The 18,116-nt window shown below is 37.5% G+C and overlaps 1 protein-coding gene across 6 annotated transcripts; it reads right to left on the reverse strand.

Moving 5' to 3' along the window:
• Positions 1-1,521: 1,521 nt before the first annotated feature.
• On the reverse strand, positions 1,522-17,999 carry LOC116192305 (uncharacterized ATP-dependent helicase YprA). 6 transcript variants are annotated; one of them, XM_031520826.1, is made up of 28 exons: positions 17,432-17,997; positions 15,441-15,842; positions 13,888-14,616; positions 13,361-13,475; positions 13,177-13,262; positions 12,390-12,584; positions 11,949-12,017; positions 11,123-11,245; positions 10,900-11,049; positions 10,391-10,522; positions 10,210-10,289; positions 10,000-10,094; positions 9,837-9,904; positions 9,314-9,415; positions 9,179-9,237; positions 6,981-7,088; positions 6,801-6,876; positions 5,842-5,978; positions 5,578-5,737; positions 5,322-5,501; positions 5,079-5,195; positions 4,748-4,903; positions 4,364-4,555; positions 4,150-4,262; positions 2,630-2,753; positions 2,378-2,473; positions 2,222-2,284; positions 1,522-2,142 (listed from the first exon to the last, which is right to left on the reverse strand). In XM_031520826.1, exons 2-28 carry the CDS (start codon positions 15,603-15,605, stop codon positions 2,044-2,046), a joined length of 3,789 nt encoding a protein of 1,262 aa, XP_031376686.1. In that variant the 5' UTR covers positions 15,606-15,842; positions 17,432-17,997; the 3' UTR covers positions 1,522-2,043. The 6 variants fall into 6 exon arrangements, 4 of the variants coding, with proteins under 4 accessions (XP_031376686.1, XP_031376685.1, XP_031376683.1 ...); XM_031520825.1 differs by having other exon boundaries at positions 13,888-14,625; positions 15,441-15,811; positions 17,432-17,996; XM_031520823.1 differs by having other exon boundaries at positions 13,888-14,625; positions 17,432-17,996.
• Positions 18,000-18,116: the final 117 nt, after the last annotated feature.

Consider the following 18,116-nt stretch of genomic DNA (forward strand, 5'->3'; position numbering starts at 1 on the left):
TTGTAAAAGGGAGTCGATAGAAAGAGAGTGAAGGAGATAGAAGCAAGGGCAGAGAGTGATGGAGATGGAAGCATGGTGATGGAAGAGAGTATGATGGAGATAATGAAGAGATGGAGATGGTGATGGTGATGGCGATGGAGGCTTCAACATAAGGAGCGAAGATGGGTAGGTGATGTGTAGGAGCTGTCGATAACCTTCCAACAAGAAGGTGAAGCGCGGGAGTCACTCTGAAGCAAGCAAAGAGACATAGGTTGACAGAGGGAGAAAATAGATAATCGAGAAAGCAGGATTTAGCTCGTCAGGATGGAGGAAGTCGACGGGAGAACCAAGAGCTCTGGAGAACGAGGCTGAGCCATAGAGAAGAAGCTCGAGGTCGGGCTGCCACCACCGGAGCTTGTGTGTGAGCTACTGGCGGTGGTGGTCAATCGGAAAGGAAGAGTAGGGGAGGAGGAAAAAAAGAGGAAGAATTGAAGGGGAAAAAACCTGCCAATGATTACACGTGGCAATTAATGGCTACCTAGTCAAAATTAACGACCGCGTAAGCAATTAACGGCAAAGGATGGACGGAAAGGTAACAGCATGCTAGATGTGAAACAATTTTGAAACGTTGTGCTTTTTTAGAAAATTTTTAAAGTACGTGCTAGATTAGGGAATTTGTCAATAGTACGTGATTTTTTAGGTTATAAACTCATTTTATTATTATATTAGTAATCTTTTACTACAAATTGGAGAAGGCACTTAGTTTGCCTAACTTTCCTTTTCCAAAATTACCCATAAAAAAATAATAAGATTAATTGACAAACACTAAATGAATGAAAGTTAAGGGGTAATTATATGTAATTTCAACTTTTTTTTATAACTAACTCTCAACTCCTTCCAGGATTCTCTTTATCCTCTCTTTAACATGTTTCCTCTCAACGACAATAATATATCATTCTTTTCTATTAACTTTTTAAAATCATAATTTTGACAAGGTTAATATATGTATCGTTTGATAATATTTCGCATGTGTTAATTTAATTTTGAAATTAAAATTACTTTTATTTCCTCGTATTGTGCGGGTCACGCTCTATAGATATATATAGATGATTGTGTCGTTCTTTACAAATTATTTGCTTCATAAACTAAGATTACACAAGAATTTTGATATATGAGAAAGAATATTAAGATCCTTTGTTATTTCATTTTCTATATTCATCTATGGGTTGTGTCCTCGTGAGGAAGTGTCGTGTTTGCAGTTACAACTTCTCATGAGCATTGTATTCTGGAGTTAGATAATTTTGTTAAAGCCACGCTGTAATATACTCATAGAGTTTGTTAAAAACGCCTTTCTAGCATAAAATAGAATAACAAAGAAAGATTCCCTGAAACACCTTTCCTTGAAATCACCTTTCCTTCGTTCTGCTATCCGCTTCTTCCTAACTTTGGAATGAAAAGTTACCAGATCTCCATGAGATTTTAGGGAGAAGATGACGGAGTTTCTGTTTGTCCAAGGAGTCCAAATGGCAATGAGAAAGATGATGCCCCAAAAATTTTCAATATTCATTATGCTTGTTGAAGAACAATAGAACTGAATCCAGTCTTTATGTTACCCTGAAAATCTCGTACAAGTAAGCAGCAGTCCCTGAGAATGTGATCTACGGATTCGCCCAACCGATGTACAACAGCACACAGAGGATTTATATGATTACGTTACTTCATTAAAAGAACGTTCAATAAAACTTACATTACAAAACATTCAGCAGACCGATATGGAACTGGCCCTTGGTGCATCATCTGATTTATGTATGTCATTCCACAGCTTGATTTCTTGATTCAGCTTGTAATTCTCTTGCATGCATGAAGTTCTCAATGTCCCGGTAATGAAGCAGCAGTCCCTGAGAATGTGATCTACGGATTCGCCCAACCGATGTACAACGACACACAGAGGATTTATATGATTACGTTACTTCATTAAAAGAACGTTCAATAAAATTTACATTACAAAACATTCAGCAGATCGATGTGGAACTGGCCCTTGGTGCATCATCTGACTTATGTATGTCATACCACAGCTTGATTTCTTGATTCAGCTTGTGATTCTCTTGCATGCATGAAGTTCTCAATGTCCCGGCAATGAGATTTTTCTGCATCCAAAACTCCCTGAAGGAAAATAACAATTCTGTAAAAAACCTGATATAAGAGGTTTGAGTGACAAATTTGGATACGGCTAAATTAGAACCTTGATGATAATAATAGCGGCATCTTTATGGAGATCTTCGTTAGATTCATGACAAGCTAGACACTGCATCAATCAAGAACATCGATTAATACCTACTTCTGCGAACATAAAGGTAACAGGAAGAGAGAGTCCATGGTGTTTCTTTTCGATGCAGACCTGAATGCATTTAGGGCAACCCATGTCTCCCAAGCAAGCACAGGAGGAAATAACTTCAAGGGCAGCAACCAGTAGCTCGACAAAATAGGGCCTAACCTGTATTAAATCAACATAATCAATAGTTTGGATTAACAAAGGAAGAACTGTCTGCTATTAGTTCAAAAAACAGGTCACTCACAATTCCGACAACATACATCTAGAGAGCCCTGGGCAGGATTCAAAAGCATACTAAGACAAAGTATGTGTTTCTACCTGCAATGAAACACCAGTTCCTCCAGGATGTCTGTCGTAAATGAGAATACGTGATGAAAAAGAGCGCGTATCATATGGGTTCGAGCACTCTGGGGCCAGGTCAGAGGAATTGCAGATTATGCATCTACAAGGGAGGAAGAAAGAAACACTAAGTAGGACTTCATTGCGTTTGGCAACGAAATTAATAATTTGTTTGTTTATCAAATCAAACTTAACTTTGCTTTTCCCTTAATTCAACAACATAATTATTACTTTTCTATCTTTTTCTTCAAATTCTCTCATAATTTTCCTTATCTATTATTACAATAAAAATTTTAAAACTAAATTCTATCATTATTTAACACTTTTTTCCTCAATTCAACATTATAATCATTACTTTTTTCACTACCTCTTTTGTCTTTATCCCCTCAAATCAAACTAAATCAAATTAAATCAAACTTACGTTAAGTTTGATTTAATTTGATTTAGTTTGATTTGAGAAGATGAACACAAAAGCAATTGAAAAAAATATGTGAAAGAATTTGAAGAAGATAAAAAAATAATTATTATGTTATTGAATTGAGGAATAAATGTTGAAATTGAAGAAAAAGTGTTGAATAATTGAGAGATTTAGTATTAAAAAATTAATTTAAATAATAGACAATAAAAAGTATGAGAGAGAATTTGAAGAAAAAGATAAAAAAAAGTAATGATTGTGTTGTTGAATTGAGCGAAAGTAAAGATAAGTTAAGTTAAATTAAGTTATATTTTGTTATCAAACAAAGTAAACCCACAAACATTCAGCCCTTCTACGGAAGAGATAGTGCAACTTTGAGGAAAGAATCAAAAGCGCGTTCACCCCATTGTATTGCCATCATTGCGAAGCAAAAGAGAAAACTACTCTCTTTCTTAGTGAAATCCTATGCTCAGTTGGACGCTTTACACATTTTGCAATGGTCATCCTTTCCTAGAAGCATTAGCAATAGATAAAGTTACCACATTCTACTTCTATAATTTATCCAAAGGAAGATCAAGAGATTCAGACCCGCTCCCTTGTCTTATGGTTGGTCTCCTTGAAAGCCATGCTGGATTTTCCAGCAAGTTTGCAGAGAAGAATCCAACCAATGAGGAGCATATACAAAGTCTGTTGCGAGATCTGTCGAGAGTTCATCCAGATTGGATTTAATCTGAATTTGTCGAAACTTTTCTCTTTTTGGCCACAATTTGTCGAAGTTCATTGGATCTCCTTTGACCTTCCCTGGTGCTGGCAATTGTTTTTGACCAAGGAGGGTCAACCTAGGCCGTGTGGACCTGGATTTTTCCTGGGTTTGGTTTAAATTAAACAGGGGTCAATGCAATCTGGGTCGACCCTACTTGGAGCCACTATGATCGGTTTGGATCTGTATCATCCACTGGTCCAACCTCACTAACATCCCCCATTGCTGATGCCAGTGGAGTCAACAGCAGCCCTTTTGTGACTAGCATTTTATCTGAACACATGAAAATTCCATATTATGAAAAGGCTAGTGTTAGATACTTACAGAGGCACCACATTGAGAAGAGCATGGGAAGCAGCATGCAAGCCCGCGCGAAAGGAAAAGTTCCTCCTCTCAACTGCTTCTTTGCAAGCTTGAGGAACTTGGATCCAAACAGCCTGCTCATATGCACAACAGAACATTCACCACTATAATGCAGAAACCGAAATCAGTTATTAAGAAGAACTCAATTAGTATCACTAGTCCAACCAAGGCAAACCTGCGACTCATAGGAATATCTCGGAAGTGACAGTTCAACTGTGTCTAAAACTTGATTGCTGCCTCTGCTTATGCGACGAAACCCAAACCAAGTTGTTACTACTTTACAGGTATTCGCTTGAGCAGTTGATTCCGGGACCATGTGCCCTTCAGCATTAGTTTGTGGAATACGGGGCATAGCAGCTGGATAAGCCTAAACAGCAGAGACACAAACAGCTATTGAGTATTTCTATCATAATTCAGATATATAAACAAATGCTTCAAAAATATGATGCATGATGCTCTGCAAGCAAATATGCTTAATCAACTAAGCCACGATTGATGATGATATATCTCTTGCCATTTTCAGAAGAGAGGTGAAGGGCCAAGAAAGGATGTTATCTACCATATCTCCACCAATGACCTGAACATCTGTGTAATCTCGCGTTTTCGTATAGTACTTCAAATCAGCCTCCTGGCACCAAGCAATTTTACGGGACAGATCCAAGTCTTTTACCAGATAAGTCTTGCCTTGCCGCATGTATACAGCACCCTCATGCACCTGGAGCAATTTTAAGTTTCATGCCCCGTGATGAAAGATGTAAGATACACTGACACTACCCAACTATGAAGCTGCTAAGCACTCAGTTTGATAATTTCCATTATAATTAGAGCAAAGTCAGATCAGAACACTTAAAACGCCTGTAGATAATATGCAACACTTCAGGAGCTTTTACCTGAAAGAAAGCCTTGCTCTCCTCAATTTTCTCAAGGATTTCGTTTGTCTGGGTGTCTATTACTTGGTATGCCTCAGTCTCTATCGCTCGAATGTTCACAATATCTGAAGGCTTTTTCTAAAATAAAAGAATAGTACAAAAAGTGTAAGATATTTGTCCGCTTGGACAGATCCACATCGATGTTTACATGAAAACCATTTAAATAAAGTGTAGAGACTGTTCAATGAGAATAACAATCCATACCTCATGTCCAATGTAATTCCATATTCTAGCTGAAGAATCAAGAGATCTATCAAAACTCAAGTATCCTCTATTTCTTAGAGCCTCAACAGCTCTGCTTATACCACTGCCAAAGAACTTCTCATCATGGTGCAAACTCAGTGGGTGTTCAAGAGCAGCACAGACTAAATGTTGCTCAAGCACCTAGAATGCAAAGGCATCAGTTAAAATAATCAAAATTCATAATTTTTAGGCAATCTCAGATCTATAGGCCAAGAACCTGCGGATTTTGAGAATCAATATTACAGCACTCGATTGGACTCCTAAAGAGTTTCTCAGGATACTTCATAAAGTACTGGTCGAGCGCGCCATCAAATGCTACATACACTGCAAGAGACGGTTTTTCTCTTCTTCCAGACCTTCCTGCTTGTTGCCACAAGCTAAGGATAAAAACGTAAAAACAGTGAACAAGAGCAAGTCCAAATACCCAACCAAACAAAGGCTTGCTTGCAAGAAAAGGATTTCTAAAAACCGAGTATCTTACCTAGCAATGCTGCCAGGGAAGCCTAAATGCAGAGTGACATCAAGATGTCCAACATCAATACCCAACTCAAGGGCATTAGTAGCAGCAAGTCCTCGAAGCTTCCCCCCAAAAAAATCACTCTCTACCGTTCTTCTGATCTATTATACATTAATTAACCCATACAAAAAATGAGTAAGCTAACTAGCCAAAAATATTTATAATATCTGTGCTTTATAAAGAAAAGGGTTAATAAAATTAGGTGCTGAACGACACAGTATAAAGAGCTACTGCAAACTATAGTCAAGCAACTACACAGGCAAGGAAAGACACATGAAAATTCTTCATGAGAAAAATTTTGGATACTAATCCCACTATAGTTACACCTCTAGCCATCACTATAAGTGCCTCCTAAATGCTTTAGAAACTAACCTTGAGCTTTAGCTACTTGGCCCACAAGACAGCCTGCAAGATCTATAACCCTACAAACTGCATGGACATCATAACACTTACAGCCGGCCAGAATCAGGCTTTACCAACTTATTTTATGATGCGAACTGCGGATCTGGAGGTTTGGAGAATGTTGGCTAGTAATTTAGGCTACTATGCCGATGGTGTAGTTTTGAGATACTTAAACCCAAGCATCAGTAAAATCCAAATACCCATAGTACTAGCAGTCATTTGAGGACATGGGGGCCACTACTTCACCACTGTCTTTGGAGATAATTGTCTGAGTCTAACGAGGCTCAGGTGCGGAGCCTTCCACTGTGGACCGAGACTCAAAGCCAACGTGATGCTCCTTGGTCAGATGACCAAGATATTGGTGACTTTCCAGATTTCATGTCAACATATTCTGTTTAAATCTAGGCAAGTATTGTGATTAGGTCGCGATAGAGTCTAAGCTACATAAAAATTTTACCTCAACTGCAATCTACTAGTAGCACAGTTCAGTCGAAAAAATAAAAGCTACCAAACATTATGACCTCCGGGGCATATCCTGCGCGGTAGGAAGTTATGGAATCAACCAAGTGGGGTGCTGTTTCATGAAGAATTTCCTGCCTACATAATTAAAGGCAATAAAATAAATTTCTGAGTCAACAGATTTATAACACAGAGAGGCCACAAGGAAGATTACTAAATAATCAAGAAACTATAGGACTTACGTGTATAACAAAACAAGTTCGCAAAGTTTGCGTGATGTGCAAAATGCGATGCATCGTAGTCCATGTTGAACCATTTCAGCAAAGAGGCATGAAACTTCCCAAATGGGACTGCAGATGTGGGCAAAGAGTCGGCCTATCATCTAATGATCTACGCTTAAAGTTAGTAAACAGACCTCACCAGAGAAAGGAAGTAAAAATGGAGATTATATATTTCGATGATAATTAGATGCTAAATTGAAAAATCTCCTTTTTTTCAAGTTTTTGCTAATTGCAACCAATCAATTTTGTAAAGCACCACCCATATTAGTAATTAAATTAGGAAGCTAGTATGCTGTAATATAAACTCCAGATTCTCATACACTTCAAGAATCATGTTTAAGCCCAAATCACAACACATAATCCATCAAGTGCCTCATAATTATTGCTTCCATGCCAAATTGATTCTTAAAGATGCCAGCCCGGTTTTGCGTTTCTTTATTTATATACTCCCACCCATTACACAAATTCACATCAGAGTCATACATTTAGTAATTAGAGTTATACATCTCCTAGCATATACCCTGTTCATATATAACCAACATGAGCTTTAGCCATCAGCAAAGGGAAAAGTGCCGTCTCAGTCCTAGCCCTTCATCATCTTTCTCATTACATCTGGACATTCAACTCTTTTTTCTCTTTTAATTCTAAACATAATATTAGAAGAATAATAATATTAAAGGGAGAAGTGCCTTTTACTTCAATTCATAATATGAGAAGAATTATTATGATCTGACAAGAACAGGTAGCCACCCTATGCTGCTGTCAGACCAACCTTTATCAACCAGTTAAGGTCAGTTTTGTCCATGTCTGGGCAGTCAGACACGATCTCGGCACCTGAGAAACCCACATATCTCTCCCCAAATCACAACCTCGTCATAATTATTTCACTATTATTTACTTTCCTGTCCTCCATTGAAGCCATCTTATGCCTATGGAATGGAAAGCTCCAAACTTGTCTAAGGACTTCTCAGGAACACTCTCCAGCAGTGTAATTAAGAAGTTGATCATGTGGAATGATGCCTTTCCAAATCAAACATCCAGAAAAAGCATAATCGTTTCCGATTTACTGAGTTGACTGCTAATTCGTTGAAGTTTTTTTCTTAGGAGGTGAGAAAATACTACTGAGGACCTTGAGAGTGTGAACAAGAATTGGTTATTGGTGAACGTTGGAGTAGTAATGGGGATTCAGTTATACTGGATGTAGGGTGGGTGGAAGGGTGGATTTGATGGAGCTGCTTGGTCTTTCATTTTCTCATTTTCTCCACTCACACACATTTACATTTTGAATGCCAACAAGTATTATCAGCCACATTATATTTGGAGATGATCTTACCTAGTCATATTCATACAGATCAAACCTTGTCAGAGATTTTGCCATTGGTGGTGGCTGTGACAGACAGTTACTAGGAACTGAAGCCAGTTCTTCATATTATTAACCATTCATAAGAGTTTTATTTCAATTAATAAGAATCAACTTCGTTACTACTATTTTAAATCTATGCATAAATCAGATCTTAATTGAATTATAATCAGAAGAAAGGAAAAATCAAAACAATTTAAGTGGGGGTGGGAAGAGAGGACATTGCATATGATGAAATGAGAAAACGTGGCAAAGGTTTAGGACTAAAATACTTCCCATCAGCAATTTCTATGAAAGCAGTTCTCTGCAAAATGCACATAAATGTAAACAGTCTTCTCAAGAACATTTCCTCATACAAGTTTATGAAATCAGTTCTCTGTTTAATGTTCCAAAAAGCTGGAAAATAGATGTCCTCACTACATGCATCCATTAGAGCTGTTAATACGATAGTGGCAAATAGGAAATAGGATATTCTCTATGCCTATAAATAAACAAGTTCTTATGTAATCAAAGAATTAACAATGATAAAATTAAGCAGGTTACTGTATACGGTCTCCTTATGATGCACATTATTGTATTTCTTCACCACAAATTTTGATGAAAACTAATAAATACGTGATATATTCGCCAACCCAAAGCTGGATGTGGCATATGCTTTTTCAACATAAAAGGACACTCATTTAACTTTCCTACATGAATAAAGCAGGCTAACACACTGACTCAACAATGCTTCATTTTTATAACTAACAAACTTATGAGCCACTTCTTTTTCATGTTTCAAGTCCCTAGGGAATCTTACCTTGGTCCCCTATCAGTTAATTTGCAAGCATCAGCTTCCCTTTCTCTTCGATCTAGCACCTGTATTCCACCAAACTCAGCAAGCAAGAATTTCAATTATCTGCAGAACTTCTAAATTCTAAAATGAGCTACCCACAGTTTTCGGTTGCAAAGATGAATTCCAGAGGACAAAAAGCTTTTGAGAAGCGGGACTTCCATCATTCTGAATCAGCTCCAATGTTGATAGATTAGCAAGTTCCTGAAGAAACAATAGGTCATAATCAAGCAACCTGCATATAAATATTACAATCTATAACTAGCATGATTGAATACGGGAAAAAAGAAAAAAACTCCAAACTGTCGAAAAGGTACCAATAGTGTTAATAATCTAATAGCTCTTTCTGTTGGGGGGGGGGGGGGGGGGCCCTGTACTTCAGGATTGATTTTCACTCAAATGCCCCATGGCCCATTTTAAGTTGATTATTCCAACAATATAGAGTTTTACAAAAGCCAGCTGAGCAAATAATAAATATCTATTGAGATATAGACTGAGGCAACTGATCTATTGACATCAAGAATTACAATAAATTAGGGAATCCACTACTTCCCACAGAACTCTTGGTATAATATATACTAAAGTGAAATTGCATATAACAAAATGACTTCTAGAGAACTTTTACCATAGAATGCTGAAGGGGGTTTGCCGAAGTTGCGGTAGAAAATATAAATTTAGGATCACTGCCATAAACTACATGTAAAACCAAAAGATAATTATTCTTAACAGAACATACTTTAATATACAAAGAATATTTCATCTTGTGCCAAATGTATACACACTATTACCATGGGAACAGAGCCGACGGAGTCTCCTTAATATAAGAGCAGTATGACAACCAAATGCTCCTTTGTACGAATGAGATTCGTCAATGACTACAAATCTAATCAATAAATAAGACATCAGCTTCCAACATAGAAAAACCATCAAACCTAAAACCTAGAGAATCAAATCAACCTTAATCAAAACGACCAAAAGATGAGGTATATATCTAGTACCTCAGATTTGATAAAATACGCATGAACTTCCCATGGTATGGCAATATCGATTTGTGCAACATGTCTGGGTTTGTTATTAGCTGTGTAGAATACGGCAGGCATTAAGGCCTAAGGTTAGGACAACCTCATCCGAAGAACATTAAAAATTGCTAACTATCAGGAATCCAATATTGTAAATTACCAATCTAGCATTGTCCCGCAGCCATGCCCTTTCCTCCTGAAGGGTATCACCATCATATATGCCGATGCATGAGCTAACATCAAAATTGTTTGTCATATACTTCAAAGTCCTAAGTTGATCTTGAGATAAGGCCTATAGAACATAATAACCAGTGGTTAAAATGTAAAATACCACCAAAATCACGAATTAGAAAGATGCCATCCACTTTCAGCCAAGCATACTGCTTGTCCAACATGTTAATGCATCTAAGCATATTCTTGTAATGTTGTGATTCAATCCCCCATGTAGGAAAAGCTTAAACTGAAGAAATCCACCCTCTTTAAACATTGCTTCTCTTTGCTTTGTCTAATTGATATAGTGTCTTTTATATCCACCTAATTGCACCACTTTCAAGTGGGTTTCGTTGACATTTGCGGAATTGACTTACATCTATTTGGTAGGCATTTTCATATGAATATCCAACTATAGAAGTTGATGAATGCATCTTTTCTGAGTCTGAAACTGCAAACCTTTGTGGGAAACATATAAAGAGCGCATGAGGATGAATCCTTGAATAGCTCTTCAAAAACTGGCACATTGTAGCACAGAGATTTCCCACTTGAGGTCATCGTTGCCACAGCAACATTTTTCTGAGCAAGGGAAGTTCGTATTGACTCTGCCTGTGGGCACCAAAACTGTCAGAGGAACCTTCAAAACATCAATTTAGAGAGGTAATAAAATTAGAATTCTGACCTGATGGCTGTACAACTCAGTGACTCCAATTTGTTCAAGTGTCTGTTTTGTGTAATCTGATAATTCATTTGGAATCTCCATGTAATTTGGTCTCCGACCACCAATTTCCTGAACATGCACCATCTGCATAACAAATAATTCAAGCTTTCAAAGAAAAGAACACCAAGAGAATTGAGTAGATGTACCCGAGTCGAGGCATCCAAGCAAGGATTGGTACAAGGAATATCTATCCATTACTTGAAAATGGAATTAATGATGATCAGGGAATGAAGCTAAAAGTCAAGGGAAAATGGGAGTCAGAAGATATAATGAAGGTGCACATAAAATTCATTTTAAAGTAAAATAATTCAACCACCAGCATTCAATTGAATTTGAAGCCTTCAAATATTTCAACACAAATCACAGAAGCAGTACTACTTCATTGAAGCCGTAGAAACTTCTGAAGTTTCCAAACCAACAATGCTCACAAGCTTCAAGAGACAAATTTGGAACAGGAAAAGCAGACTTTTTCTCTCCATTTATGAATAAGTCAGCAGACTGTTTATTATACCTGCTTTTGAAATACTAATGTAAAATGTATGTGCAAAGAAGGATCAAGCCATATTAATTTGTCATTGAAAAAAAAAAGGTACTTTCCATAAATGGACGAATTTACCCTTGGAAACATGAAAACATGTGTAATAAGAAAATATAAATTTCATGAAAGTTATAGATTTCTTGACAATTCAACACAACTAAGACTATTCTGCCACCATTGTTGAAGCCTGACAACAGTTCAAAGTTTCCTTTTTGCCCTCAATAAAGAGAATTTCAAAGGAATGTATACCTGTCCTCGGGAGCCAATACCCTTTCTGAGATGTTCCACCATTTCTTCTGGCAGCAATGCATTTGTCTCCTAAGAATACACTATTATAATAGAATATTGCACATTAAGAACAAAATAAAGACTAGAAAAGATTGTCCAAGAGATACTTTAGCAAAATAAGGGAAATTTTTCCTCACTTATATGCTGACACATGATTATAGTACATCAATTTTATCAATCAAAAGATATTTTCTGAAATAGCACCAAGAAGGCAAAAGCATGTCACATGTACAATTACAGAATGTATGGACAGAATTACTGAAATGTTTTGCATTAGAAAAATAATCATTGGAATGCCATCATAAAATATACTTATTTCATTGCACATCCAGTAGAGATGGCATTTACTCTTAATGACATCCATATGCAAAGAAACACAGAGATGTGATAATGGATGCCTACATGACACAGTTTGTTAACTTTGTTTCTTGAATTTGAAGCTGAAGTATCCCTCCTTCTGCCCAGAAGCTTCACTTCACTCTTGCTTCCTGCTGGATCACTTTCCTTGACATTTTTTGCTGGATTATCTCTTTCCCTCAAAAAGTTGACCACATCTTCGACCAAATTGAATTTGCTCATATCACTTGCAAGTTTACGCTGCAAATGAATTTCCAAAACTTAGTATTGCAAGCCTGACTGAACTTCTAAATACCTTAAAAAAGAAACTACATGCAGCTAACGCATCTATCAGCAGCCAAATAAAAACAAAAAATAAACCAAAAACCAGATGGCATGTAATTCGGCATTTTATAAGCAATATCTAATTTTCCTTTTTTCTTTTTAGATAAAGGTATGAGTAGGTCAGTTGAACTGCGGAAAAAAAGGTCTCGAGTGGGGATTATCCAAGGCAGCTAAAGTCTTAGTGCAGTGCACTCTTTAGCTAAATAGGCAGCCCAGCAAGTTTTGGATGTTCAAGGAAGAAGAACACTCAGGGATTTTGATATGTACAGTGACTTAATCATTACTTGATCCAACCAAAATAAGCATTTTTGTGAATCTGCCAAGTTTTCCCCCAATAATATGAACATCCAGTAAAAATTACCGATTAATCAATAAACAACATATGAACTATACCGATGCCTGAAGTTCTTCACCCAGCATATCTATGCAGAGCTCTAATAACAGCAACTCACAAACATCCATTTAGGGGAAAAAAAAAATCTCGAACTACTCAGTGTCTCTGACATACCGTCAATGACCTAAGAGTCATTGTGAAGGCTGTTTCCCGCCTCTCCATTGCATAAAAGAGTTTGGGGAGAGAAACCTGTTTTTCAGCTACAGAACACAGAAGAGACCAGAAAAAAATCATAATTAAAATTGCAGCCTGAATTTCAGGTGAGGAAAAGATAAGTAGCACCAATTTGCAGCAAAACCTATTGTAGGAGTTTCTTCAACTCGATCTTTATCCTCAGGTGACAGCCTAACTATGACAATAGCTTCACCATATTTCCTCTTCTTCTTCGCATTATAATCAACAAAATAGATGACCTAGAGATGCCAGGGAGAATGAACCGAGAATCAACATAGCTATGTCAAAAAAAGCTCCGAACTCCATTTGCAGTAAGAATAAGTATGACCTGAATCATGGGGGATTACTAACTAGTGTCTTAACGCGAAGAGATAATTGTCCTAGCAGATTTCTCATGCCCTAGAAGAAAACTTGCCATTACGACAGCTTTTCCGAAAGGCATGTAAAGAAAAGAAGGCAAATACCATGACGAACCAAAATATTAAATAGTATCACAGACAGTATTGTGGGAGCTACACTCAAGAATAGCAATGAAACTCTCTTTCATAGCTGGCCTAGGATGCTTATCAAATACATATTCAGTAGAACTAATAAATATGATCCCAAAATTTAATACCAGTGTAAAGAAAATCTCACTACAATCATGGTTACCTTTGGAAGAAGAAGAGATATATTCTCAATGTCCTTCATATTAAAATGGATCCCAACCTCACCAATCCAATTAAGTGCTTCCTCTAAACCATTCAATGTTATCATCTCCTGCCGTAGCTGCAAACATGCAGCATAGATGTTTAAAAAAGTAAGCACTTTCATAACTGTCTTTAACCACGATGGGCACCAGCATGGATTTCCGGCAGACCCGCTTGCTCCAAGGCCACCAGCCTGTAACCAAGCTCCACTTACACAGAGACAACTCTGAGAGGAAGCATCTTGCAGGCAATTCACTCGATCCAAAACCTTCACGAATCTCTCAGCATTCCCCTCATCAAGGACTCGTTTGCTCGAATGCTCTAGTATACTGAGTACTAGGTCATCTGGAGTTCTTGATGTTTCACTATCCGTACTTCTTTTACGCTTCATTTCAGATGATCGAGTCCCCGAAACTTCATTTGTCGATCCCCATCCATCATTGGAATTCGTGCCATCCGATTTAGAAGTGGGTCCCCCATCGTTACTCGACATTTCACGTAATTCTTGCACCATGTGAGTCCATGCTAGGTCCGCAAATTTAGTGATCGGAGCTTGGTTTGTAAAGTTGCCAGAATTATCCTGATCGCATGATTTCTCAGTCTGCACGGTTTGCTTCTTGATAACAGGAAAAAGGCCTATCACTTCTCCTGGCTCGATGGAGTAGCTGCTAATTTGGTTCTGCAAGCTCAACTTTGTTCCCTAATTGGAAGAAGGTATTAAGACTTAATGAAGTAACGTTGCCACCTCAAACACATAAATTAACTAAATCAGAGTATTTGCACTCGGTTGACTGAAACTTTCGCGTCAAAAGAAGAATAACTGGCTTTTTCTTTCCCCTTTTTCAGCCAAGAGAAGATTAACAGGAGAACAAAAGCAGATGTCATATTTTCACACCAAAATGTAACTGTTGAGCCAAAATGGGGTGCTGACAAAAACCATAATGTAACTGTTGCACTTAGCACTACAAGGAATTATGCAGACATCTGACAAGAAAGCAATGACAGTTATTGAACTGTAACCTTCTGATAAGAGGCAAACCACTTCAACACAAAATCCAACACAAGCAAGGAAATATGTTTCCTTTCGTCATTAGACAATTGAACTGCAAGCGTTTATATCTTCCCCACTAGAAAAGAAGTGGTCGTCTTCCAAATACAAATCTACCATCACTTCAAAAACCAAATGTCTTCACCTCTATATCTGACTTAAAGGCTACTACAGTGTAAATTATCGGCATACGGTTGCATAAGTCATCCAAAAGAAAGAAGAGAAGAGCATATAATCACCAAAGAAATGAGAAACTTTCAACATCATAATATGAAAGGAAAATAAAAAATCATAAACTTCGCCATTCCTTAGCTACCAAACACCAATGCAGATGGAAATCACACCATTCTCGGCAAGCTTAAGCTTCTACAGCGAGATCAACAAGGCATAACAAACTGCACATTTGCGGTGGGAAATTGAAAACAAACAAAGAACGAGTAAAGACAGACAGGAACGGAGACTTGTACCTTGTGATAGAGGTTGAAGTTGGGATACTTGACAGCGAGAGGGAACGTCTGCTCCAGCAAGTGCTTGAGGTCCCGAACGGTTTTGCCGACCGAAATCGAGACGGTGATCGATTCGCCAGTTAGGGCTCGTACTTCCAATCTCCTCTCGGTGCTGTCCATTGACATTCAGCTTCCTCTGTCTGCAACTGCGGACTCCGCTAGAGAATCGAAAGGGCTTCTGTCGCCACTGAAGAAGGGAAAGGGTCGCAGTTTCCTCACAAACAAACAGTGACAGCGAGCGTTGCTTTCATGGCGGTTTGAGCCTGGCGGGGTGGGAAGGAGGGAAGAAGGATGGATGTGGGAGAGGCACTCCGCTGTCACGTGGTTTAACCCTAAAAAACCGGGTCATTTGAAATGAACCCACTGAACCAATATGAACCGGTTATAAATCCGGTCTGTGAACAACGAAAAGAAAAGAAACAAATCTAAAAACGAAAAGCTGAACTAAAACCCCTCAGACCATTTTAAATGAAAACCAGGTACTACGGCCAGCGCGTTGCCGAGTCAAAACGGCGCGATTCGACTATTAATTAGAATGAAATTTTAATTTTATATTTGGGATATAACAGGATTTGAGAATATATAAATTGTTGGTAAATCTTACGCAATTATTGAAGGAATAGATTTGAACTCTAAAATATGATGCATGGAGATCTGTAGACCCATGTGTAAATGATCTAGTATTAAAGATTTTGATTTATATAAAAAGGTATACTATAAATTTTAAATTTAAAAAAACAAAAAAAAGTGTCTTTTAAATGAAATCAGATTTATAACTCTATGAGTGAATTAACAATTTAGCCATCGAGAGATTGATGTTACATCAAATTCGACCTCAAAAAATTTTTTACATCAAATTGAACCCTGACAAATTAAGTGTGCGTTTAGATTTAGAGTTAAGTCGAGTTAAATTTTGGTTTTAATTGATTTGTAATAATTGTATTGTTGAATTATGATAAAAAGTGTGAAAAAATAATAAATAATTGAGAGAAAGTAATGATTAAGTAATGATCGTTGAATTATGAAAAAGTAATGAATAGTTGAGAATAATGATTTTGATTTATATAAAAAGGTATACTATAAATTTGAAATTTTAAAAAACAAAAAAAAAAGTCTTTTAAATGAAATCAGATTTATAACTCTATGAGTGAATTAACAATTTAGCCATCAAGAGATTGATGTTACATCAAATTCGACCTCAAAAATTTTTTTACATCAAATTGAACCCTGACAAATTAAAAGTGCGTTTAGATTTAAAGTTGAGTCGAGTTGAGTTTTAGTTTTAATTGGTTTGTAATGATTGTATTATTGAATTATGATAAAAAGTGTGAAAAAATAATAAATAATTGAGAGAAAGTAATGATTGTGTTGTTGAATTGTGAAAAAGTAATGAAGAGTTGAGAGAATTTAATATTAAAAATTAAATTGAATGGTTAAAAAAAATTAAAATAAAAAAAGTAATGATTGTGATGTTGAATTGAAGATAAGTGGAGTTGAATTGAGTTGAGTTAAAAAAATTTCAAAAAACAAACGCACCCTAAGTGTGCATCAATTGACCCCTTCCATTAATATCTCTGTTAACTTTAACCGAAATTGTTGACGTGTACATAACAGTGCCACGTGGCACCAAGTGAGTTTCACATGTTTTTAAAAAAAAATTCCAGAAGACAAAATTCAAGAAAATCATCACAAGTAGGAATTTCTAATTATGATCGTCACAATCTCTTCTGGCGATTTTCCTCTCTTCGATTCCATTTCTAGCTGACGACAACGGCAACGATTATCACGAAAAACAAAGAACGGAGAAAGAAATTCCACGACATGGTATTCGATCAAATATCGACAATTTAACCGGAAACGTCAACCCTAGCAAAAACTCAACCGATTCTGGAGGAAAAAAGAAGAAAAGGTAAAAGGAGAAAACCAAAAGGTCGGCAAGATTTGTTCCTCACCTGATATTTTCTCCAACGAACGGAGCTCCGAAGGTCCGCTTCCTCTGTAGGCTGCTGAATCAACCCACTGATCGGAGGAGAGGGCGAAATTGACTACGTCTCGGCTTGATGGAACCTTTCGATTAAGGATCTTTTTTGGGAACGGGAAAGTATGAGAAAGGGTAAGGGGAGAAAAGGAGAATCGGAACAAAGATAGACAAACAGAAGGGCGAGCTTGACATCAACTCAGCCTCGCCGGAATTCAACTTAGCTTGCCACTCAGCCTTCGCCCACTGCCTCTCCGTCACTCAGCACGCCTTCCCCGGCATCTTCCCCTACTAGCTCCTTACCGTTTCCGCCCACCTTCACCGCTTCCTCTCCTCCTCCCTCCCCCTCATCCACCGCTAGGTCCCCTCCCTGCCCTCTCGCTCCTAGATCGATTTGGCCCTCCGCCTCGTCCTCCACTGAACTCGCCCTCATCCTCTCCTCCCCGACGGCCCCCAAATCCTAGGCCAGGCCGAGTTCAAGCAGTAGGAGGCTGAGCTCTTTGGCGCAGCTCCCCTTAAGCCCACTCCCTCCCATCCCTCTTCTCTCTATCCTCATTTTGCCGAAGATTTTTTTTTTCAGATTTGTTTTTTAATTTATCGGATTATATAAAATCATAAAATACTTCATTAAAGAATTTAAAAAATAAAATAATTTTTTA

The sequence above is a fragment of the Punica granatum genome, chromosome 1 (assembly GCF_007655135.1).
Source record: "Punica granatum isolate Tunisia-2019 chromosome 1, ASM765513v2, whole genome shotgun sequence".
NCBI lineage: Eukaryota > Viridiplantae > Streptophyta > Magnoliopsida > Myrtales > Lythraceae > Punica > Punica granatum.